The sequence below is a fragment of the Mesoplodon mirus genome, assembly GCF_964341445.2.
Source record: "Mesoplodon mirus genome assembly, chromosome: 15".
In the NCBI taxonomy this organism is placed as follows: domain Eukaryota; kingdom Metazoa; phylum Chordata; class Mammalia; order Artiodactyla; family Ziphiidae; genus Mesoplodon; species Mesoplodon mirus.
Window position 1 is genome coordinate 33,996,814 of NC_138991.1, and position 20,646 is coordinate 34,017,459.

At 47.5% G+C, this 20,646-nt stretch overlaps 1 protein-coding gene across 1 annotated transcript; it reads left to right on the forward strand.

The window, feature by feature from the left end:
• Positions 1-1,615: 1,615 nt before the first annotated feature.
• Positions 1,616-20,222, forward strand: LOC309817053 (paired immunoglobulin-like type 2 receptor alpha). Its single transcript, XM_082644970.1, has 7 exons — positions 1,616-1,894; positions 2,209-2,598; positions 15,693-15,914; positions 18,233-18,263; positions 19,299-19,348; positions 19,576-19,607; positions 19,780-20,222. The coding sequence occupies exons 1-7, from the start codon at positions 1,840-1,842 to the stop codon at positions 19,900-19,902; spliced, it is 903 nt and encodes a 300-aa protein (XP_082501096.1). The 5' UTR covers positions 1,616-1,839; the 3' UTR covers positions 19,903-20,222.
• Positions 20,223-20,646: the final 424 nt, after the last annotated feature.

Here is a 20,646-nt window from a genome sequence, read left to right on the forward strand (position 1 = left end):
GGAGGTTAATGGGGGTGGTTGGTGGGGGAGGGGCAATCTTGGGTAAGCGCCAAGCTCACGAGGCAGACAGACCTGAGTGCGGTCCAAATCCAGACCTGGAGGGAACCAGAGTAAGTGAGGTCACCTCCCTGCGGACTGTGGAAGACGTTTGGGCTGAATTGGTGACAGGAGTTCATCCTCCCTTCCCCCAACAGGAATGGGGGAGTTTGGGACTCTCCATGACATTAAGGCTCTGGGCCTCAGTTTCTTCCTGGGTAAAATGGACATAAGGATACATCACCACAGAATGTTGTAAAGCTGAAAATGAGAAAACGCAGGTTTAGGGCTTGACTCAGACAAGAGGGTTCCAAGAAAGGGCAGAATCTGTCCTCTGCGGCCTATAAGTGCAGGCACATAGAGAAAGCCAGGACTACCTGGCTGGCCATGAGAGAACTGTGCAAAAACTCTATTAGGATTGGGAAAAAAACTGAGAAAAGGAAAAAGGAAGTTCAAATCATGTCCTCCCACCCCCATGGTCCATTCTGTGAACCAATGCCAATGCCATCCTGGAGAGCGGGTGAGCAGAGCCTCCATCCCAGCCAGCCCTGGGGGGCCACCAAAGTTCCCAGCCCCCAGTCTCTCACCCCGCCCACCACCAGTCACAGGCGGGCAGGGCCTCCATCAGAGAGGGTCCCAGGGACTGTCACCAGGATGGATCATGACTGCTCTGACCTTCATCCTCTCTGTCCAGGGAAGGCTCCTGATGAGCCTGGGTCGCACAGGTGCTAATGGAACCCCCTGAGAAGCGTTATTAAATACAGCCTCCGGGCTCAGCCCCCAGAGCTCTGCACTCACAGGGTGAGGCCCAGAGATTCTGTGGCGCAGCCAGGAGGAAGCATCCAGAGGAGCAGAAGGCTCTGTGGGCTCAGAAACACTGGAGTTGAAGTCCTGGACCCGCCACCTCAGAGTCCTGGGCGTGGGGCAGGGCGTGTCTGAGCCCCGGTGTCCTCCTTGTAGAGTGTGGGGACAGAGGGCCCTGCAGATGCAGTCCTGCATCCCTGGGTGGAGGCGTGGCCTCCAGAAGGCCCACCCTCTGGGTAGGTGGGAACCTGCGCCCACCCTCACCTCCTCACCTCAGGGAGGGTGAGAGACTGCAGGGAGCAGAGCAGGGCGGGAGGGGCCTGGTGGGCCTTGGTTCTGCCTGGAGACTGACGCGGACACTGCAGTGTCCCCTACCTGCAGAGAGAGACCACCAGCATGCTGGGTGCCCCTGGTGCCTGCGCTGGGGGCTGAGGCTTGAGCACCAGCAGCTCCCTCCTCCTCCTTCTCTCTAAGGGGCTGTAGCTGGGCAGGGACTCAGGGCCGTGGACCTCTCCCTGAAGGAGCCTGAACTGGTCCTGCTGTCGCCCCTTTCCCCGGGAGGAGAGAGACACTCAGAGAAGCAGAGAAAAGGAGAGAGAGACACACAGAGAGACACAGAGACTGACTCCTAAGGAGATGCCAAGTGGGTGGCAGAGGCAGGGAGCTGAGGGAGAGAGGAGAGGCCCCAGCTGGCCCAGGTCAGGACCAGCCCCTCAGTGTGCAGAGGAGGGCAGGGAGCCCTAGGTCATGGTTCCCTTTGCAGTGACCACAGAGAGGCCCTTTTGCAATATAGGAAAAGAAGCCAGATTGATAAAGGAACTGCCAGTCACGGCAGGGGTGGGCGGGTTTGGGGAAGGCCCCTACCCTCCTCAGTCCTCTGAAGGAGCCTGGTCCTCGCTCTCCTGGTGCTGAGACTCCCCACAGGCGGCCCCTCCACAGGCCTCCCCTCTGGCCTTGAAGGCTCTGCTCGTCTTCTCATCCCGGGAGGAGGGCAAGGCCATGGGTCTGCCCCTGCTGTTGCCCCTGCTGCTGCCCCTGGCATCTCTGCAGGCAGGTGAGAGGCCGGGACTGTCCTGTCTGCCCAGGGCCGCAGGGACCACCCGCTCGGGGGAGGGGCTATGGCTGGGTGTCTGTAGAAGTGTCCCCTGGGGTAGCCGGCCAGGCCTCCCACCCCCAACAAACAAAGAGCTGGTCCCACAGTGCCGGGTCCCCCCAACCCCGCACCCTCCTCCCCGCCCCAAGCCTGGAGAGGGGCTCACCCAGGCCAGAGGGCCAGTCCTACCACCTGTCACACATCCCCCTGTAGGTGAGGGTGGCTGACGGTCTGGGGTCACCTTCAAAGTCTCTCCCTCTCCCTCTCTCCTCTAGGTCACTTGGCAGAACCCAATCCAAACACTGACTTTGAGATAAACCAACCAAAGAAACTCTCAGCCTCCAAGGATGGCTCCATCCACATCCCCTTCTCCTTCTATTACTCCTGGGAATTAGACAAGGTTCCCAACGTGAGACTATCCTGGAGATGGAAACACTTCCATGGGGAGTTCATCTACAACACGACCCCGCTGTTCATCCATAAGGATTTCAAGGACCGGCTCCTCCTGAACTGGAAACAGGATGGGAAGAACGGCTCCCTCCAGATCTCGAAACTGCGGAGGGAGGATGAGTCTACATACTTCTGCCGGGTGGAGGTGCGCACACTGAGACAAGGCAAGCAGATGTGGCAGTCCATCAAGGGAACCACACTCACCATCACCCCCAGTGAGTCCAGCTGTCCTGCCTGAGGCTCTTGGAGGCCACTGGGGTCTTGTCTCCCAGGCCTGGCCCAGGCCCCCTCTTCCTCTCTTCTCTCAAACTCCTCTCCCTGCCCCCTCTACTCCTCCCCAGGCCTCTCTCAACCCCTTTTCACCTTAATCTTCCCCAGCCCTGGGCTGCCTCCCTTGCCCATCCTCCTCTCTGCCCTCCAGATCCAGCGCCCTCCCTCATCCTCAGGCCTCCGCCCTCTGGGCTCCCAGCTCTTCTCCTTTCTTGCTCCAAGCTGGGGCTGCACCCTCCCCTGCCCTCACCCCATGTCCTCCAGGTGACTTGACATCTTTGGGATGTGGCCGCCTCCCCTTTGTCATGTGTCCATGTGTGGAGGCTCGGCTACCCCATGTCTGTCTCCCCACGGCCATGAGCTCAGCCCACACACACAGTAGGTGTGTGGTGGCCACCAATGGTGGCCCGAGGCGTGCCGTGTCCCCATCACCTGTTTCCCATCTCCCCCTTCCTTCTGCTGCTCTGCTCCCCAGAACGTGGCCCTCAACGCTCCCACCCCCATCCCCTCTCTTTCCCATCTCCTCTTCCCCGCTTCCATCCTCTTTACCTCCTTGCCTCCCCTCCACCTCTCCCTGTGTGGTTCTAGTCACACTGTCCCCGTTGTCCACCCTGATCTTGCTCCTCTGTCCTGGTCATGACGAGGCAGCAGCAGCGGTAACGGCAGCTCCCGCTGACTGTGTCCTGCGTCCCGGCTGGACACCTTGGCAGCGTCACCCCAGCTGAACCCCAGCTAACCTTCCCCACGACCCCGGTAACACTCGGCCCTTCTGCCATCCTCCTGTTACAGGAAGGGAGACCGAGGCTCGCACAGCAAACACCTGCCCGAAGTCACTCCTGGTGCAGGTGGGGTTTGACCCCAGTTTAACCCCAGAGCCTCTTCTCTTAACCATGAGCCGCTTGGCCTCAGGTACTGACCTGATCATCTTGTTTTGACTATTTTTCACCTAATAATGGACGTGTAGCATCAGCGGATCTCCCTCTGTCATTCAGTGGGGCGTTGGAACTTGAACCTCAGTGTATCTGACTCCAGGGCAGAGGTGAGGGGTTCTCCCCCAGGCACAGACAATAAAGAGGTGTGTTGTCTGTAGATTATTTTTTTTGAAAATCATCTACGATTGTTTGATTTTTATAATCACTTGTGCTGGCAATTCTAAGCAGCATCAGTGATGAATTTCTGCTCCCGGCTGGGATGGACACTCCCCGTGTCTCCCCCTCGGAAAACCATTGCCCCTTCTTGACCACTATGCTCGTTTTAAAGCAAATAGATAGTGACTCACAACCTGAATTAAGCAAGACAGCCTTGGATTAATATTTCCTGCACCTCCTCCGTATTTCCTTAAATGGCCTTTTCTGAGGGACTTCGTCTCGCCTTAAATCCCTCTTCTTCCTTTCCTAATTCTTCCTTCTTTTTCTCATTTCTGTGTTTCAGTCACACTTACTCTGAGTTTTTTCATCAATAAGTTAATTTTTTTCAATTAATTCAATTAATTGGATGGTCATGCTCATTACTTTTTAAAAGATACAAGAAAGTAATAAAAAGAAATGTTTTTAATCCCAGTGAAGTACCACCATGCAAAAAATCACACCAAAGGAATATCTGTAGCAAACATATCTCATAAGTTTGAGATTGGCTTATTAATTTTTTTTTTACAAACGGTTTACTTTTGTAGCCAAATCTAATTATATTCTCATTTGTAGTTTTTCTCTTTTATTTCTAAGCCGAAAACCCCATATCCCACTTGGAATGAAAATATTTTTTCCTAATTTTTGTAAGATTTGATTACTTTTCATAATAAAATTCTTCAACATAGTGAGAATTTATTTTGGTATATGGTGTGAGATAAAGAACTAAGTTGATCTTTATGCCAAGAAACAAATCAGTTGTCTTTACTTCATTTATTGAATATTTTTTCTTTTTTCCATTGATTCATAGGCCTAGCTTTTAAGTTCTTTTGTAGAATAGCATCCATTTCTGGTCTGTCTATTCTGTTTCACTAGTCTGTGTTTTCTTATATTAGTACGACACTGTTTTAATTATTATAACTTTATCATGTTTCAATGACTGTTAAGACTTTTTCCATCACAACCACATATTTCTTCCTCAAAAACTTTATTATCGTTGCCCGCCTATTCTTCCACATAACTGTTAGAATAAGTTTGCCAAGTACCTAGAAAAATGCTTATGTTGATTTTTTAAATAAGAATTGAGTTAAACCTATAAAGCAATTGACAGAAACTGAAATCAGTATGATGTGCAATCTTCTCACTGAGGAACGGGTCCTATTTTATATCCCTCAGTAAACCTTTGTAATGTTCTTCCAAAGATCATGTAAATACCTCACAAGACTTTTTCCTATTCTCTACTTTTATTATTAATGTGCAACATTTTAAAAAATGTATACTTGTTATGTTTCATTTTAAAAGTAATGCATAAATTCTGGCCAAGATGCTGGGTTATATGCACATGTTTACCTCCACTCCCTCCCAAAATCTACTAAAATGACAGCAAAGGGAATTTTTTAAGACAAAAACCCACAAGGACAAAGTATTTGCAATCCAGGTGAACAAAAACAAAACTGAGGACGCTGGAAACAGATAGACTAATGTAACTGGCTCAGGAGACCAGAGGAGTTAAACCCTAAGCCACCAGCAGCGACACCCAGAAAGAAGGTGATTTACACTGCAAAACCCTTTAAAGGGTCAGGAATGGCAGCTCCTAGTACTCGTGAAACTGGGGGTGGAAGGGAGTCTGAAAACTAGAGGAGTAGTTGAAATGTATTTAAGAAGCAGAGACACCTCCATACCCCCACCCACCACCCCAGCCAAAGAGTGGGTATTTGCTTTCTAGAAATGATAATCCACAAGGAGCCTGTGGGGAGTACCCTGGGGCCTAACTGGCGACAAGGATTTATTTCTTAAATCTGGAGATTTGGTGAACTGATGAGACCTTAAACAACTTGACCCCCGTGGGAGCCTCCCAGGATGCAGGTAGCCAGGCTGGTACCCACAACCCACCCACCAAGGGCAGAATATTAGGAGACTCTTCTCTGGGATATCTATCTGATGGGCCTGAAAAGATCTAGAAATCTAACAGATCACACTCTACAGCCCACTAACTGACATGCCTTTTCTGCTATAACACACACAGCTTCCTGCGTGCTGGGAGCCAAAGGGGTAAGGTGATTGGGGTCTCGGCCTTGCACCAAATCCCCTGCATGAAGGATTGTACCCTCACCTCAGCTGTGCCCAGGTTGCTTGAGGCTACAGAAGCTGTTTTAAAAATGACTGAACTAAACATTTAAAGAATGCTTTTCCCATGAAATGCAGAGAACAGAACAATCTGGGGGGAAAGGGCATCTGGAAGAATCCAAAATAATGAAAGGAGATTAAAATTTTCAAATAACTACCATCCTCAGAAAGTTAAGGAATTTCATATATATATCACAAAAGGGTGCTTTACAAAGGAGCTTCTGAAACAAAAAAAAAAGACCTTGGAAATTAGAGGTATACTAGCAAAGATGGAAAACAATAAATAATTGAAAGATGAAGTTTGTGGAAATACCTCAGAAGGTAGAAAAAAATGCAAAGATTTGGATATTGTAGTGGGTGAACAGCAGCCCCCCAAAGGTCATGTCCACATCCTAATCCCCAGAACTTTATACTGAATAATGTGAATACTGCCTTATACTGTTGGAGATGTGATTCAGTTGAGGAATTTGAGATGAGATTATCTGGGATTATCTGAGTGGGCTCTAAATACTAATAAAAGTGTACTTATAAGAGAGGGGCAGTGGGAGATTTGACACAGCTGGAAGAGAAGGCAGTGTGACCACAGAAGCAGAGACTGTAATGAAGCAGCCCCAAGAACCTGGAAGAAGCAAGGAACAGATTCCCCTTCAGAGCCTCCTGAGTGAGTGCAGCGTGGCTGACACCTTGATTTCTGACTTCTGGCCTCCAGATCTGTGAGAGTAAACTTCTGTTGTTTAGAGTCACCCAGTTTGTGGCAATTTGTCATAGCAGCCATAGAAATTTAATATAGGAATTATAAGGAAGGATAAGAAAAATTGAGAAATGGTCCAAGAGTTCCAACCCCTGAATAATAGAGTTTTAAAAACAGAGAAAAAAGAAGCCCATGGGGAAGAAATTATCAACAAAATTACTCTAGAAATTTTCCAGAATGAAAGAACCCAGCAAAATGGATAAAAATAAAGCGACCAACCCTGGGCCACTGCAACATGAAATTTCAAAACACCAGGGATAAAGGAAGATCCAATACATTTCCAAGGAGGAAATAAACTGGCCACATAAAGAGATTCAGGAATCAGAGTGGCTTGACTCTCTCAGTAGCAATAGAGGAAGCTGGAAGACAGAGGTTGAATGTTGTGAAATTCCAAGGGAAAATTATTTCATTTATTCATTTAACAAATGAAATAACAAGTACTGACTGAGTGCCTATTATATGTCAAGTCCTAATCTGGGCACTGGGATAAAGCAGTTAAGACAAAACAAAATGAAAATGTCCTTAACAATAGAACTTACGCTTGAGAATACAACAAAAAAAGCAAACAAATTTATTCTGTGTGTCAGGTGGTGGTGAGAAGAGAAAAGCAGGAAAATGGAGTAGAATCTGTGGATAGGGGGGCTGGGGGTGCTGCTTTATTCAGATGGAACAGGGAAGGCCGTGGGGACATTGTCAGAGTCCCGGCAGGAGGCAGCTCCTCAAACAGGGTAACTGAGGAGAGTTTTAAGGGGGGCACAGGGTAGGGAACCAGTCAGGGACAGTGAGACACCTGGGACCAGCCACAGGCCTAAGAAGCAGGGAAGGAAGTAGGTACTGGGACCCAGAGAGGAGCTGTGGCCTCTGGGGAGAGAGAGTCCACATGCCCGTGATGGTTAGTTCTGTGTCCACTTGACTGGATACTTGCTAAGACATTATTTCTGAGTGTGTCTGTGAGGATGTTTCCAGAGGAGATTATCAGATGGTGGGTACCAGACAATCCCTTGAGGGCCTGAGTGGAACAAAACAGTAGGAGAAGAACCAACTTGCTCTCCACTTGAGCTGGGACATCCATCTTCTTCTGCACCCAGACATCAGAATTCGTGGTCTCGGTCTTTTGGAATTAGACTGGGACTTACACCATTGCCCCCGTAGTCTCAGGCTTTTGGGTTTGGACTGCAACGACACCACCAGCTTTCTGAACCTTCCCCCTTGCAGATGGCAGAGCGTGGGACTTCTCAGCCATCATAATTGAAGAAGCAATCCCTCATGTTAAAACTATTTCTCTCTGTATATCCTGTTGGTTCCTGTTTCTCTGGAGAACACTGACTAATACGATGCCCATCAGGGAGGGACCCAAGGGCTATGCCCTGACTCACTCCCCTCTCCCCCTGAGCCCATGGCTGGAGTCCACTAAGACCAGCCTCCAAAGGCACCAAGCAGGGTGGAGAAGAGCTGGGGAGGGATCTGAAGAAATGAGCAAAAAAATCCAGCCTAGGCACAGATGTGCAGGAAGTGAGGGAGAGGTCTGGAGAAGAAGGTTCCAGTCAAGAGGGAGCAGCAAGGGCAAAGGCCGTGAAGTGGGACAAGTGTATCTGCAACAGAGGAAGAGGTTGAGGGTGGCAGGAGGTGAGGGCAGAACAGGCAGGTCTCATGTGGCTTTGAAAGCCAAGGAGAGAGCTTTGACTCCAAGAGTGATGGGAGCAGGTGAGGGTTTCCTGCAAAGGAGCGCCGTGATTGGATTTACATTGTAAAAGTGTCCCTCCAGCTGTTGTGTGGAGAATAAGACTGCAGAGATGACCAAGGTCAAAGCGGGGAGACTGGTGAGAGATGGTGAGGCTTGATTAGGGTGACAGCTATGGCAGGTGAGAAGTTGCCAGATGCTGGTTATATTCTGAAGACAGAGTAGACAGGATTTGCAGATGATGGGAGAAGAGAAAGAAAGAAGCAAGGATGACTCTATGGCCTTTGGCCTGAGCATCTTGAAGGATGGGGTTCCATTTACTGAGAGGGGGAGTTGAGGGAAGAACAGGTTTGAGAAGAAATGAAGAGCTTTGTTTTGAACATCTTAAATTTGAGATGTTACCAGACAAACAAGAGGAGGTGTGAGGAGGCAGTGAGATATATATGACTCCAAGTGCAAGGGGAGAGATGGCTGGATGTGTAAGTTCAGGAGTTTTCTGTGTATGGTGGTGGTTAATGCCATAGGGCAGGATGAGATTATCTGGGAAGTGAGTGTAGAGAGAGGAGGTCCCAGCACTGAACGCTGATGGTTACAGGTGGGAAGACAAGGAGGAATCAACAAAGAAAACTGAGATGGAGCTGCTAGTGAGGCAGGAGAAGAACAAAGAGAGATGGTGTCCCAGATGCCACGTGAAGAACATGTTTCATGAAAGGGAGAATATCAAACGCTGAGATGTTGAGTAAGATGAAGAAAAGGGGGTGTAAGAGATCTAAATCCTGGATTTCAATAGTAGGAAGGACTAGATACTACCTAAAACAACAAGATCAAACAATAGCAGTAAAAGCTAGTGACTTAGAAATATGAGGTTAATGCCAAAAAATAGCTAAAGTTGCTGAAAATAGTTCCATCTGGGGAGTGGGAAAGGAGTGAGGAGGCTTATGCAGGGGGTGCTGTTTTTATAACCTGTAGGGAATTTGTTGATTCTTTAAATTATGTGCCTATACAACTTATATAAAAATAAATATTACGTTTTAAAATAATAAAAGTACTGGTAATACATACTTGTGCATAGTTTTAAAAATGGTCAAACACACAGAGGGAATCAAATGAAAAACAAGTTCCTCTCTCCACTTTATCTCTCAGCCATTATCTCTTTCTGCAGAAATGTTGTCTCTACAGATGTAGATATAGTTACAGATATATAGAGATGGAACACAACAGAATCAAACTGCATACTTTTCTGCTCTTCAGCTTGCTATGTTTACTTCATGGACCTCAAGTATCTTTCCACTTCAACACATATACATCTACACCTATCTTTTTATTTATTTATTTTTTTAAACATCTTTATTGGAGTATAATTGCTTTACAATGGTGTGTTAGTTTCTGCTGTAAAACAAAGTGAATCAGCTATACATATACATACATCCCCATATCTCCTCCCTCTCACGTCTCCCTCCCACCCTCCCTATCCCACCCCTCTAGGTGGACACAAAGCACCGAGCTGATCTCCCTGTGCTATGCTGCTGCTTCCCACTAGCTATCTGTTTTATATTTGGTAGTGTATATATGTCCATGCCACTCTTTCACTTAGTCCCAGCTTACCCTTCCCCCTCTCCATGTCCTCCAGTCCATTCTCTATGTCTGCATCTTTATTCCTGTCCTGCTCCTAGGTTCTTCAGAACCTTTTTTTTTTTTTTTAGATTCCATATATATGTGTTATCATACAGTATTTGTTTTCCTCTTTCTGACTTACTTCACTCTATATGACAGTCTCTAGGTCCATCCACCTCTCTACAAATAACTCAGTTTCATTTCTTTTTATGGCTGAGTAATAGTCCATTGTATATATGTGCCACATCTTCTTTATCCATTCATCTGTCGATGGACAAATCAAAAGCTTTTCCCTTTCATCACTTTAAATATGTCCTGCTACTCCCTTCTGGTTTGCAGAGTTTCTGCTGAAAGATCACCTATTAAACTTATGGGGATTCCTTTGTATGTTAATTGTTGCTTTTCCCTTGCTGCTTTTAATGTTTTTTCTTTGTATTTAATTTTTGATAGTTTGATTAATATGTGTCTTGGCGTGTTTCTCCTTGGATTTATCCTGTATGGGACTCTCTGTGCTTCCTGGACTTGATTGACTATTTCCTTTCACATATTAGGGAAGTTTTCAACTATAATCTGTTTAAATATTTTCTCAGTCCCTTTTTTTTTCTCTTCTCCTTCTGGGACCCCTATAATTCGAATGTTGGTGCATTTTATGTTGTCCCAGAGGTCTCTGAGATTGTCTTCAATTCTTTTCATTCTTTTTTCTTTATTCTGCTCTGTGGTAGTTATCTCCACTATTTTATCCTCCAGGTCACTTATCCGTTCTTCTGCCTCAGTTATTCTGCTATTAATTCCTTCTAGAGAATTTTAAATTTCATTTATTGTGCTGTTCATCAATGTTTGTTTGCTCTTTAGTTCTTCTAGGTCCTTGTTAAACGTTTCTTGTATTTTCTCCATTCTATTTCCAAGATTTTGGATCATCTTTATTATCATTACTCTAAATTCTTTTTCAGGTAGACTGCCTATTTCCTCTTCATTTGTTTGGTCTGGTGGGGTTTTACCTTGCTCCTTCATCTGCTGTGTATTTCTCTGTCTTCTCATTTTGCTTAACTTACTGCATTTGGGGTCTCCATTTTGCAGGCTGCAGGTTCATAGTTCTCGTTGTTTTTGCTGTCTGCTCCCAGTGGGTAAGGTTGGTTCAGTGGGTTGTGTAGGCTTCCTGGTGGAGGGGACTGGTGCCTGTGTTCTGGTGGATGAGGCTGGATCTTGTCTTTCTGGTGGGCAGGACCATGTCCGGTGGTGTGTTTTGGGGTGTCTGTGAACTTATTATGATTTTAGGCAGCCTCTCTGCTAATGAGTGCGTTTGTGTTCCTGTCTTGCTAGTTTTTTGGCATATGTCCAGCACTGTAGGTTGCTGGTCGTTGAGTGGAGCTGGGTCTTAGCGTTGAGATGGAAATCTCTGGGAGAGCTTTCACCATTTGATATTACATGGGACCGGAAGGTCTCTGGTGGACCAATATCCTGAACTCAGCTCTCCCATCTCAGAGGCTCAGGCCTGACACCCGGCCAGACCACCAAGACAGTGTCAACCACACGGCTCAGAAGAAAGGGGAGAAAAAGAAAGAGAAAGAAAGAAAGAGAGAGAGAGAGAGAGGAAAGAAGGAAGGAAGGAAGGATGGAGGGGAAGAAAAAAATAAAATAAAGTTATTAAAATAGAAAAAACTTATTAAAAATTAAAAAAAGAGAAAGAAAGAAGAGAGCAACCAAACCAAAAAACAAATCCACCAATGATAAAAGCACTAAACACTATACTAAAAAATAAAAAAAAAGAACCCCCACACACAAAATGGACAGTCAGAACCCTAGGACAAATGACAAAAGCAAAGCTATACAGACAAAATCACACAAAGAAGCATACACATACACACTCACAAAAAGAGAAAAAGGAAAAAATATTTATATATATATAAAATAAAAAAAGGAAGAGAGCAACCAAGACAATAAACAAATCTACCAATGATAATAAGCTCTAAATAATAAATTAAGATAAACATAAAACCAGAAACAAATTAGATGCAGCAAGCAAACACCAAGTCTACAGTTGCTCCCAAAGTCCACTGCCTCAATTTTGGGATGATTCGTTGTCTATTCAGGTATTCCACAGATACAGGGTACATCAAGTTGATTGTGGAGATTTAATCTGCTGCTCCTGAGGCTGCTGGGAGAAACTTCCCTTTCTCTTCTTTGTTCACACAGCTCCTGCGTTCAGCTTTGGATTTGGCCCTGCCTCTGTGTGTAGGTCGCCTGAGGGCATCTGTTCCCCACCCAGACAGGACAGGGTTAAAGGAGCGGCTGATAAGGGGCCTCTGGCTCACTCAGGCCAGGGGGGAGGGAGGGGTACAGAATGCGGGGTGAGCCTGCGGCAGCAGAGGTTAGCATGACATTGCAACAGCCTGAGGTGTGCCATGTGTTCTCCCAGGGAAGCTATCCCTGGATCACGGGACCCTGGCACTGGCAGGCTGCACAGGCTCCCGGGGGTGTGGATAGTGACCTGTGCCTGCACACAGGCTTCTTGGTGGCTGCAGCAGCAGCCTCAGCATTTCATGCCTGTCTCTGGGGTCTGCGCTGATAGCCGTGGCTGGCGCCCATCTCTGGAGCTCATTTAGGCGGTGCTCTGAATCCCCTCTCTTTACACACCCCGAAAAATGGTCTCTTGCCTCTTAGGCAGGTCCAGACTTTTTCCCAGGCTCCCTCCCGGCTAGCTGTGGTGCGCTAGCCACCTTCAGGCTGTGTTCATGCAGCCAACGCCAGTCCTCTACCTGGGATCTGACCTCCGAGGCCCGAGCCTCAGCTCCCAGCCCCCGCCTGTCCTGGCGGGCGAGCAGACGAGCCTCTTAGGCTGGTGAGTGCTGGTCAGCACCGACCCTCTGTGTGGGAATCTCTCCACTTTGCCCCCTGCATCCCTGTTGCTGCGTTCTCCTCCATGGCTCCAAAGCTTCCCCCCCCCGCCCCCACCTCCACCCCCGTCTCCGCCAGTGAAGGGGCTTCCTAGTATGTGGAAACTTTTCCTCCTTCACAGCTCCCTCCTAGAGGTGCAGGTCTGGTCCCTATTCTTTTGTCTCTGTTTTTCCTTTTTTCTTTTGCCCTACCCAGGTACGTGGGGAGTTTCTTGCCTTTTGGGAAGACTGAGGTGTTCTGCCAGCATTCAGTAGGTGTTCTGTAGGAGTTGTTCCACATGTAGATGTAGTTTTGATGTATTTGTGGGGAGAAAGGTGATCTCCACATCTTACTTCTCCACCATCTTGAGGGCACCCCCTACACCTATCTTTTTAAATGGTTGCATGGTCTCCCACTGTAGCAATGGATCATAATTTATTTAATCACTCTCATATTTAAAGACATTTAGGTTGTTGTCATATCACAAAGTTGCAGAGAATACCCTTAAACACAGGCCTTTGAACACTTGTACCAGCATTTCCATAGGATAATTTCCTAGCACAGAAATCACTGGGTCTAAGGGCATGCACACACATTTTACATTTTGATAGATATTCCGAAATGCATTCCCAAAAGTTGTGCCTTTGTGTCAATTGTGTCCCACTGTGTCAATACTGGGTATTTTCCCCCACTCAGGTCAGTTAAACGCAAAAACAAAAACAGCCTTTTATTCTTTTAATCTACATTTCTAAAAATTATGAATGGATATTAGCATCAGGGTTATCTTTTTACGAAATGAATTAGAATTGCATAGTTTTCCATATTTTTCTGTTCTAGAATCATCTATCTGGGAATTATCTGTTCCTTAAATTTTCACAAGAATTTTCCCATTAAATCTCCTGAGCTTGAAATCTTTACGAAAGGTAGTTCTTTAATAGTGTTCTCAATTTCTTCTTTGTCTACCCATAAGTTAAAGTTTACTATTTCTTAAACCCATTTTAAAAATAAATTTTTAAAATTTATTTTATTTATTTATTTTGGGCTGTGTTGGGTCTTCGTTGCTGCGCACGGGCTTTTCCTCTAGTTGCGGTGAGCAGGGGCTACTCTTCGTTGCAATGTGCGGGCTTCTCATTGTGGTGGCTTCTCTTATTGTGGAGCACGTGCTCTAGGCACGCAGGCTTCAGTAGTTGGGGCGCACAGGCTTAGTTGCCCCGTGGCCTGTGGGATCTTCCCAGACCAGGACTTGGGCCCGTGTCCCCTACATTGGCAGGTGGATTCTTAACCACTGCGCCACCAGGGAAGTCCCTCTTAAATCCATTTTTAAAAATTATTATTTGGGGCTTCCCTGGTGGCGCAGTGGTTGAGAATCCGCCTGCCGATGCAGGGAACACGGGTTCGTGCCCTGGTCTGGGAAGATCCCACATTCCACGGAGCGGCTAGGCCCGTGAGCCATGGCTGCTGAGCCTGCGCATCCGGAGCCTGTGCTCCGCAACAGGAGAGGCCACAACAGTGGGAGGCCTGCGTACCACACACACACACACACACACAAATTATTATTTGTCTCAGAAAATCATCAATTTCACAGAAATTTTTTAAAATTATCAGCCTATGATTGAGCACACACTCACTCATGATTTCAACAGACTCTTTGTGGTTGTTAGGTTTGCAGGAGTCTTACCTGTCTTCTTGTTTGTTTTTTCTCTAACCACTTCCTGTATTTGTTACTCCTGCTGTTCTGTTTCATAAAAACGTTTATTCCAACACAGGTTTTCATTACTTTCAAACTATGAGTTTCCTTAGAGCTGGCTCCTCTCTGTTTGGTAATTTTTTTCTTTGGAAATTGACTTTTCATTCATTTTTAAAATTTCTTCCCATTTTAAATAATTACAGCATTTAATACTATGAATTTAGCTTAGAGTGTGGTTTAGTCATATTCCAGTTTTTAAAAAATACACCTTGCTCTTGTTTTTATTTTCTAAATAGCATGTCATTATATATATTTCTTTGACTAAGAACTTAAAATTTTTTATCTCAACTGAGTGATGGGATTCACACTTTTATTATTAATTTCTACAAGCAGACAGAAAATTCAGTCCACACTAACCTGAAGATTTTAATGGAGTTGGATTTTCTGTATGTGGCTTAGTATTATGTCAATTTTTTAATGGTGCCTTAAACATCTACAAAGACACAATCTGTGTGTAGGAACTAAAGTTCAGTACATATTAATTTAACCGTAATAATATATTTCCAATATACATTAGGTGCTTTACAGATGTTTTCTCACATATTAAGACAATCATGTAAAATGACAAATACTGTTTGAATCCACTTCTATGAGGTACCTAGAGTAGTCAGATGCTTAGGGTCAGAAAGTAGAATGGTGAGTGCCAGGGGCTGGGGAAAGGGGGAATAGGGAGTTGGTGTTTAATGGGGACAGAGTTTCAGTTTGGAAAGATGAAAAATTTCGGAAGATGGATGGTGGTGATGGTTGCATGATAATGTGAATACACTTGATGTCACTGAACTATACACTTAAATATGGTTAAAATGGTAAATCTGTGTTACATATATTTTACCACAATAATTTTTTTTGATCCTGTGACTTAGTTGTCCCTATTTGTAGGTGATGAAATGAGGTTCTGAGATCACAGCACTGGTCAGTGGTAGGGTCAGGATTTAAACAGAGTGATGAGGATTCAGAGCTTCCAGCATCTGCCCTTGTTACTCCCCTCCCTGTGGGAGAGCTTCAGAGACTTGCTCCCCACACCCCCACATTCCCCAAACTAGGGAACAAAATGTGACAGCTTCACCCAGATACCTCCAGCCCTTTAGTGAAGAATTTGCGTATTTCTCATGTCTTCCCAGCAACCAAGACAAATCAAGGCCCTACAACCACCAAGACAACCATTCAAGGCCCCACCACCACCATCACCACCACATCTGGCCTCAGGGTCCCAGAGGGCAAAAGGAGTTCATGGTCTTGGCCCTTGAGTACTGAAGCTACAGTTGGGTTGGCACTGGCCAGCGCTGTGCTCATAACTGCAATTGTGGGACTGATTGTGTACCTCAGGTGGAAGAGAATCAAAGGTAAGTGGTCTGGGACCCCCAATCTCTACCCAGGATTCCCAGCTGGGTGTTTCTCAGAACGCTCCTGCATCTGAATGACCATAGGTGCCCATTAAAAATGCAGATCCCTGCTGGGTTTGAGATCTGAGCTTGGGAATCTGCATTTTTAATGGTTTCCTCAGGTGGTATTTGTGTGTCAAGTTTGGGAACCACCGCTCAAGACCAATCCCTCTCCACAAATCTGATCGTTTCCAGTTCTTTTCATTTGACTTAATCATTTCTCATTTGTCCTCACCTTTTGGTGCAAGGGTAGGGAGGGTCTGCCCTGGGAAATGTAAGGAGAGAACAGAAGGGACAGGAAGGTGGCTCCACTCAGCAAGCACTGGCTGGACACCCATTTTCCAGGGTCTGGGTTATAATTGGAGATGCAAAAGTAAATAAAGCACAGGCCCTGCTTTCAAGGAACTGGGGGATAGGAGGATATGGGGAAGACAGTTGCCTCAAGGGCTAATGGCCTCATTTGCAAAGAGCTATGGTAGGTTGGGAGGAAGGAGGGGTAATCAAGGAGGACTTCCCAGAGGAAGTGACGCCTGCAAAAAGTCTCAAATGAAAAAGAATTAGCCAGGTGTTGAGGGTGCTGTAGAGGTCACTGTCCTTCCAGGGGAAGGAAACCATGTTGGGAACTCTAAGTAGCTCACAGCTGTGGAGGAGGCAGAAGACGAGAGAAGGAGACCTTGGAAATCACACCCCAGAGCCTCTGATCCCAGCAGCAATGTGATAAAGCAAAGTGGTAACCTCAGCTTGGCCTTGCAGATACAGAGTCTGCTGTGGAAGGGCCAGAGGTGGGCCAGGCTGGGGTCACTCTAAAATTGTTATTTTAGCTCTGCAGAGCAAAAACCACAATGGTTGTGTGCTGAGAGTGAGGATGAACGTTCAAGATGTAGCGAAAATGTGACATAGTCACTGAGGAAATGCAAGATGGTATTTGAGGGTCAACTCAGATGAGAAGCCATAAATCTGTACAAGCATCATGGCACATGACTATGTTTTTTTTCAGCAGTATTCAACCATGCAGGTTTAGAAGCCTTTAGGAATTGCTGATTAAAAGTTGTGTTCAGGGAATTCCCTGGCAGTCCAGTGGTTGGACCCTGTACTTTCACTGCTGAGGGCCTGGGTTCGATTTCTGGTTGGGGAACTAAGATCCCGCAAGCCGTGCCACAGCCAAAGAAAAAAAGTTGTGTTCAGCTGCTAGCATCAGAGAACAGAAGTAACAGTGGGTTAAGTAACACAGAGGGTTTCTTTTTTCCTCATCTAAAAGGATCTGGAGCCAGAAAGCAGAGGACACCGTCCTTAGGTACTCAGGCTCCTACCTTTCTGCTCACTGTCCTGGATACTGACTTCTATCCTGAAGGCTGCTTTAAGGTGCAAGATGGCTGCTAGAACTCCAGGCATTATTTATGAATCTAAACAGGAAACAGGATGTAGGAGGAAAGGACAAAAAGACTATGACCCAGCTCTCTGTCCTCCTTTTAAAGAGCCTTCCTGAAAGTCCTACCTACAACTTCCCCTTATATCTCACTGGCTATATTTAGTCATAGGTCCCATATCTATCTGTAGGGGGGCACACTGCCACTCCAAATAAAATCAAGGTTCTGTAACTGAATAAGAAGAAGCAAATGGATATTGGGATAAGCAAATAGCATTCCCTGCCTTAGGACACATCCAGGATTGAAGATGTGTCAGCAAGTGTGGCAGAAGGACAGGGGAACACAGGAGGTCAAGGAGTGAGTGAGGGGGCAGAGATGGAGAGGAGAGGACTCAGCAGGGAGCCTGGATAACCTGAAAGAAAGTGGATCATCAAGAGACAAGAGTTAGTGAGGTTAAGCACAGGTACAGAGGGATGATGACAAAAGAGAGCTGGAAGGAAAGACTGTAGTAGCATAAAAATGATACTAGCATTTACCAGGTCAGAGGTCTCAGCCCGAGTGATTAAAAAAAAAAAAAAAAGGCCCATGGTGTGGCTGAGTGGAGCAGAGGTCACTGGAGTTGGGGGAAGTGGGCAAGTCCAGTGTGTTCAGAAGGTGCAGGGGTGCAGGGTGCAGGGAAGAGCTGCCCTCCTGATGTGTGTTGAGGACAAGGCAGGACAGGAGTGGGCAGCCTCAGGGTGCCTGCTGGGTGCAGGCTCAGAGTCCCAGGCCCTTCTCAGGTGGGTTTCAGCCGAGCTGCTTCGCTGCTCTGGTCTCTCCAAGGATGAGCTCACAGTGGGACGGGGCAGAGAAGGCAGGCAGGAGACAGGCCTCCATGGATGACACACTGACACACTGTTGGTCCCCCTACAGGTCTGCAGACTAAAGCCAGAACCCCAGCCAGGTGAGCGCTTCTCCTCCAAGGGGGGAGGGGGGTGCTGTTTTGTGAAGCAGGAAGTTTCCTTCTGGGAACAGCACTGGGGAGCCTTTCACAGCCCCTCCCCTCCTGGACTCTCCATCCACACCCTCCCAAGTCCCCTAACAGGCCAGGCTCTTCACTTCCGGAGGCTCCAGCTCTTTAAAAAATCGAGAACAGTGGACCAGCACTTTCTCTGATTCTTTCCCAGAACATCTCCCTTTGTCTTTCTCTGGCTGCCTCTTTCCTCCTTCATCCCCAGTTCTCAGCCTTTTCCTCTGTTCATCCTGGTTTCTCTCCACCTCATCCTTCCTGAACACACCTACCACCTCCACGTTCTGTCCTCTTTCTTGCCCCTCATCCAATCTGTCCTTTTCCCCTGTGACGCGGGACTTCCAGCTGCTCCGCCCTCTGTCTTTTCTCAGAGCAACTTCCCTCCTGGCTTCCAGCCTGGCTCCCTCTCCTCGGGCCCCAGCTCCTCTTCCTTTCCTGAGCTCTTACCCTCCTCATGGCCCACCTCTTTCCTTTCTCCATCTTTCCTTCCACTTCCAGGCTTTTCCTTCTCTCAGCCCCTCCCTCTTTTCTCTCCCTCCTGACTCTTGACAGCTGCCCTCCTCGGACCCCTCCCCATGGCGATGGCATCTCCTCTAGGGACCAAGGCCTGAGCACCGCCCAGGGGATCTGAGATTAGCTTCCTGGTTCTCAGGCTCCAGTTTTAACTGAGGTGCTGCGGCAGAGCGAACAGAAGCTCCCCCTCCTGCTTCTCCTCCCTGTGCCCCTGCAGTAAAGCCGCTTCTCCAGAACAATCCACCTCAGTCAGCACTCAGGGACAGGGCTACACCACAAATGACCCCTCAGCCCCGTCCAGGCGGTCTCCTTCTGAGAGCCTCAATCCTCTGCCTTCAATTTCCGGGTGTGTCCAGGCAGGTCACAGAGCCCCCACCAAGAGAACCAGTCCGATGCAGGTGGTAACTCTTTTCTGCCCAGCCTCTGACACATCGCCCCCCTCCTGTTCCCACACAGGGGATCCTTCCAAAACCCAGAGGAGAAATACGAGAACATTGGGAATAAAGGTAGGTCCTGCCGCCATCATCCCCACTCTCCACCTGGGCCGTCCTTCCCCCCACACACCCCCTCCCTACACACGTGCCCTCAGCATCCTCCTCTCTCCCCCGCCTCACCCACCCTCCCCCAGACCCTGTTCCTGACCTAAAGATGACCTCACTACTGGAGCCCCCTGCCCACTTCTCTACCCTTGCTGCCAGGCCACCTAACCCTGGCACATCTTGATTTTTTCTAGGACAACATACAGGCCCCAAGCTGGACACCAAGGTAAGCAGCTCAGATTAGGGCCTGAAAGAATTAAAGGGAAGTTTGGAGAAGGTGGGGTGGAAGAACAGGGGGACTGTGGTTTCAGCAGGGCATCAGCTGTGGGACTGCGGCTCTGAGAAGGGACAGCTTCGCCTCTGCTGCCTAACACCCTCCCCTTTCCATTCTCCCCCAGGATGACGGCATCTTGTATGCCTCCCTCACCCTCTCCAGCTTGACCTCACCAGCAGCGCCTCCCCACCCGCCTCCCCAAGAGGGCCCCCAGGAAGAGACCCTATACTCTGTCTTAAAGGCCTAAGGAGTGGGACTGAGTGAGGACCTGCTTAGAGTCAGCTGCACACAGGGATCTCAGTTTCTCATAATCACCCTGGACAGACACAGACGACTCAGAAGCCAGCAGGTGTTGAAGGCCACCAAGGACCTGAGAGACACACAGCCACCTGCTCCAGATCCCTCTTCAACTTCCTAGCCCTTGACCACAAAAATAAAAGTCCCTGTACAATTTGCCTGAATGCATCTAAGGAGAAAGCTGACATCACCTTCCACTTCTGTCCTTCTTGCCATATATTAACCATAATAGATAGCTCACACCCAAGATCCCTCCCCTAGTACCTTTGTTCAGTGACCGCCTCAGGCCAGGGACCAATAAATCCCCAAACACTGGTAGTCAGTCTGGAAGCAAAGGTTTGTCCCCCAACTTTAACCATTCTGCTTTCCTTAGGAAGATAACTAGCATGTATTGTGTTAGTGCCTTACGTGCATCGCCTAATTTCAGCATCATCAACCACCCTATATGGCACTGGATGTACCGTCTGAGGCAGGATAACAAGACCCAGAATGGTTACAGTGCTTTTCCTAAGGCCATGTAGCTAGTAAGTGGCTGAGGCAGGATTTCAACCCAGACCTGCCCTTCTCAGTGTCCTTCTCCTAGGACTCGGGTGTCATCGCCTTCCCAGATCCCTATACTGACAGGCCTCCCACCAGAAAGCATGATGTGCCACAGTGACATGGAGGAGGAGGGAGAGAAGGCAAAAGAAAGCAA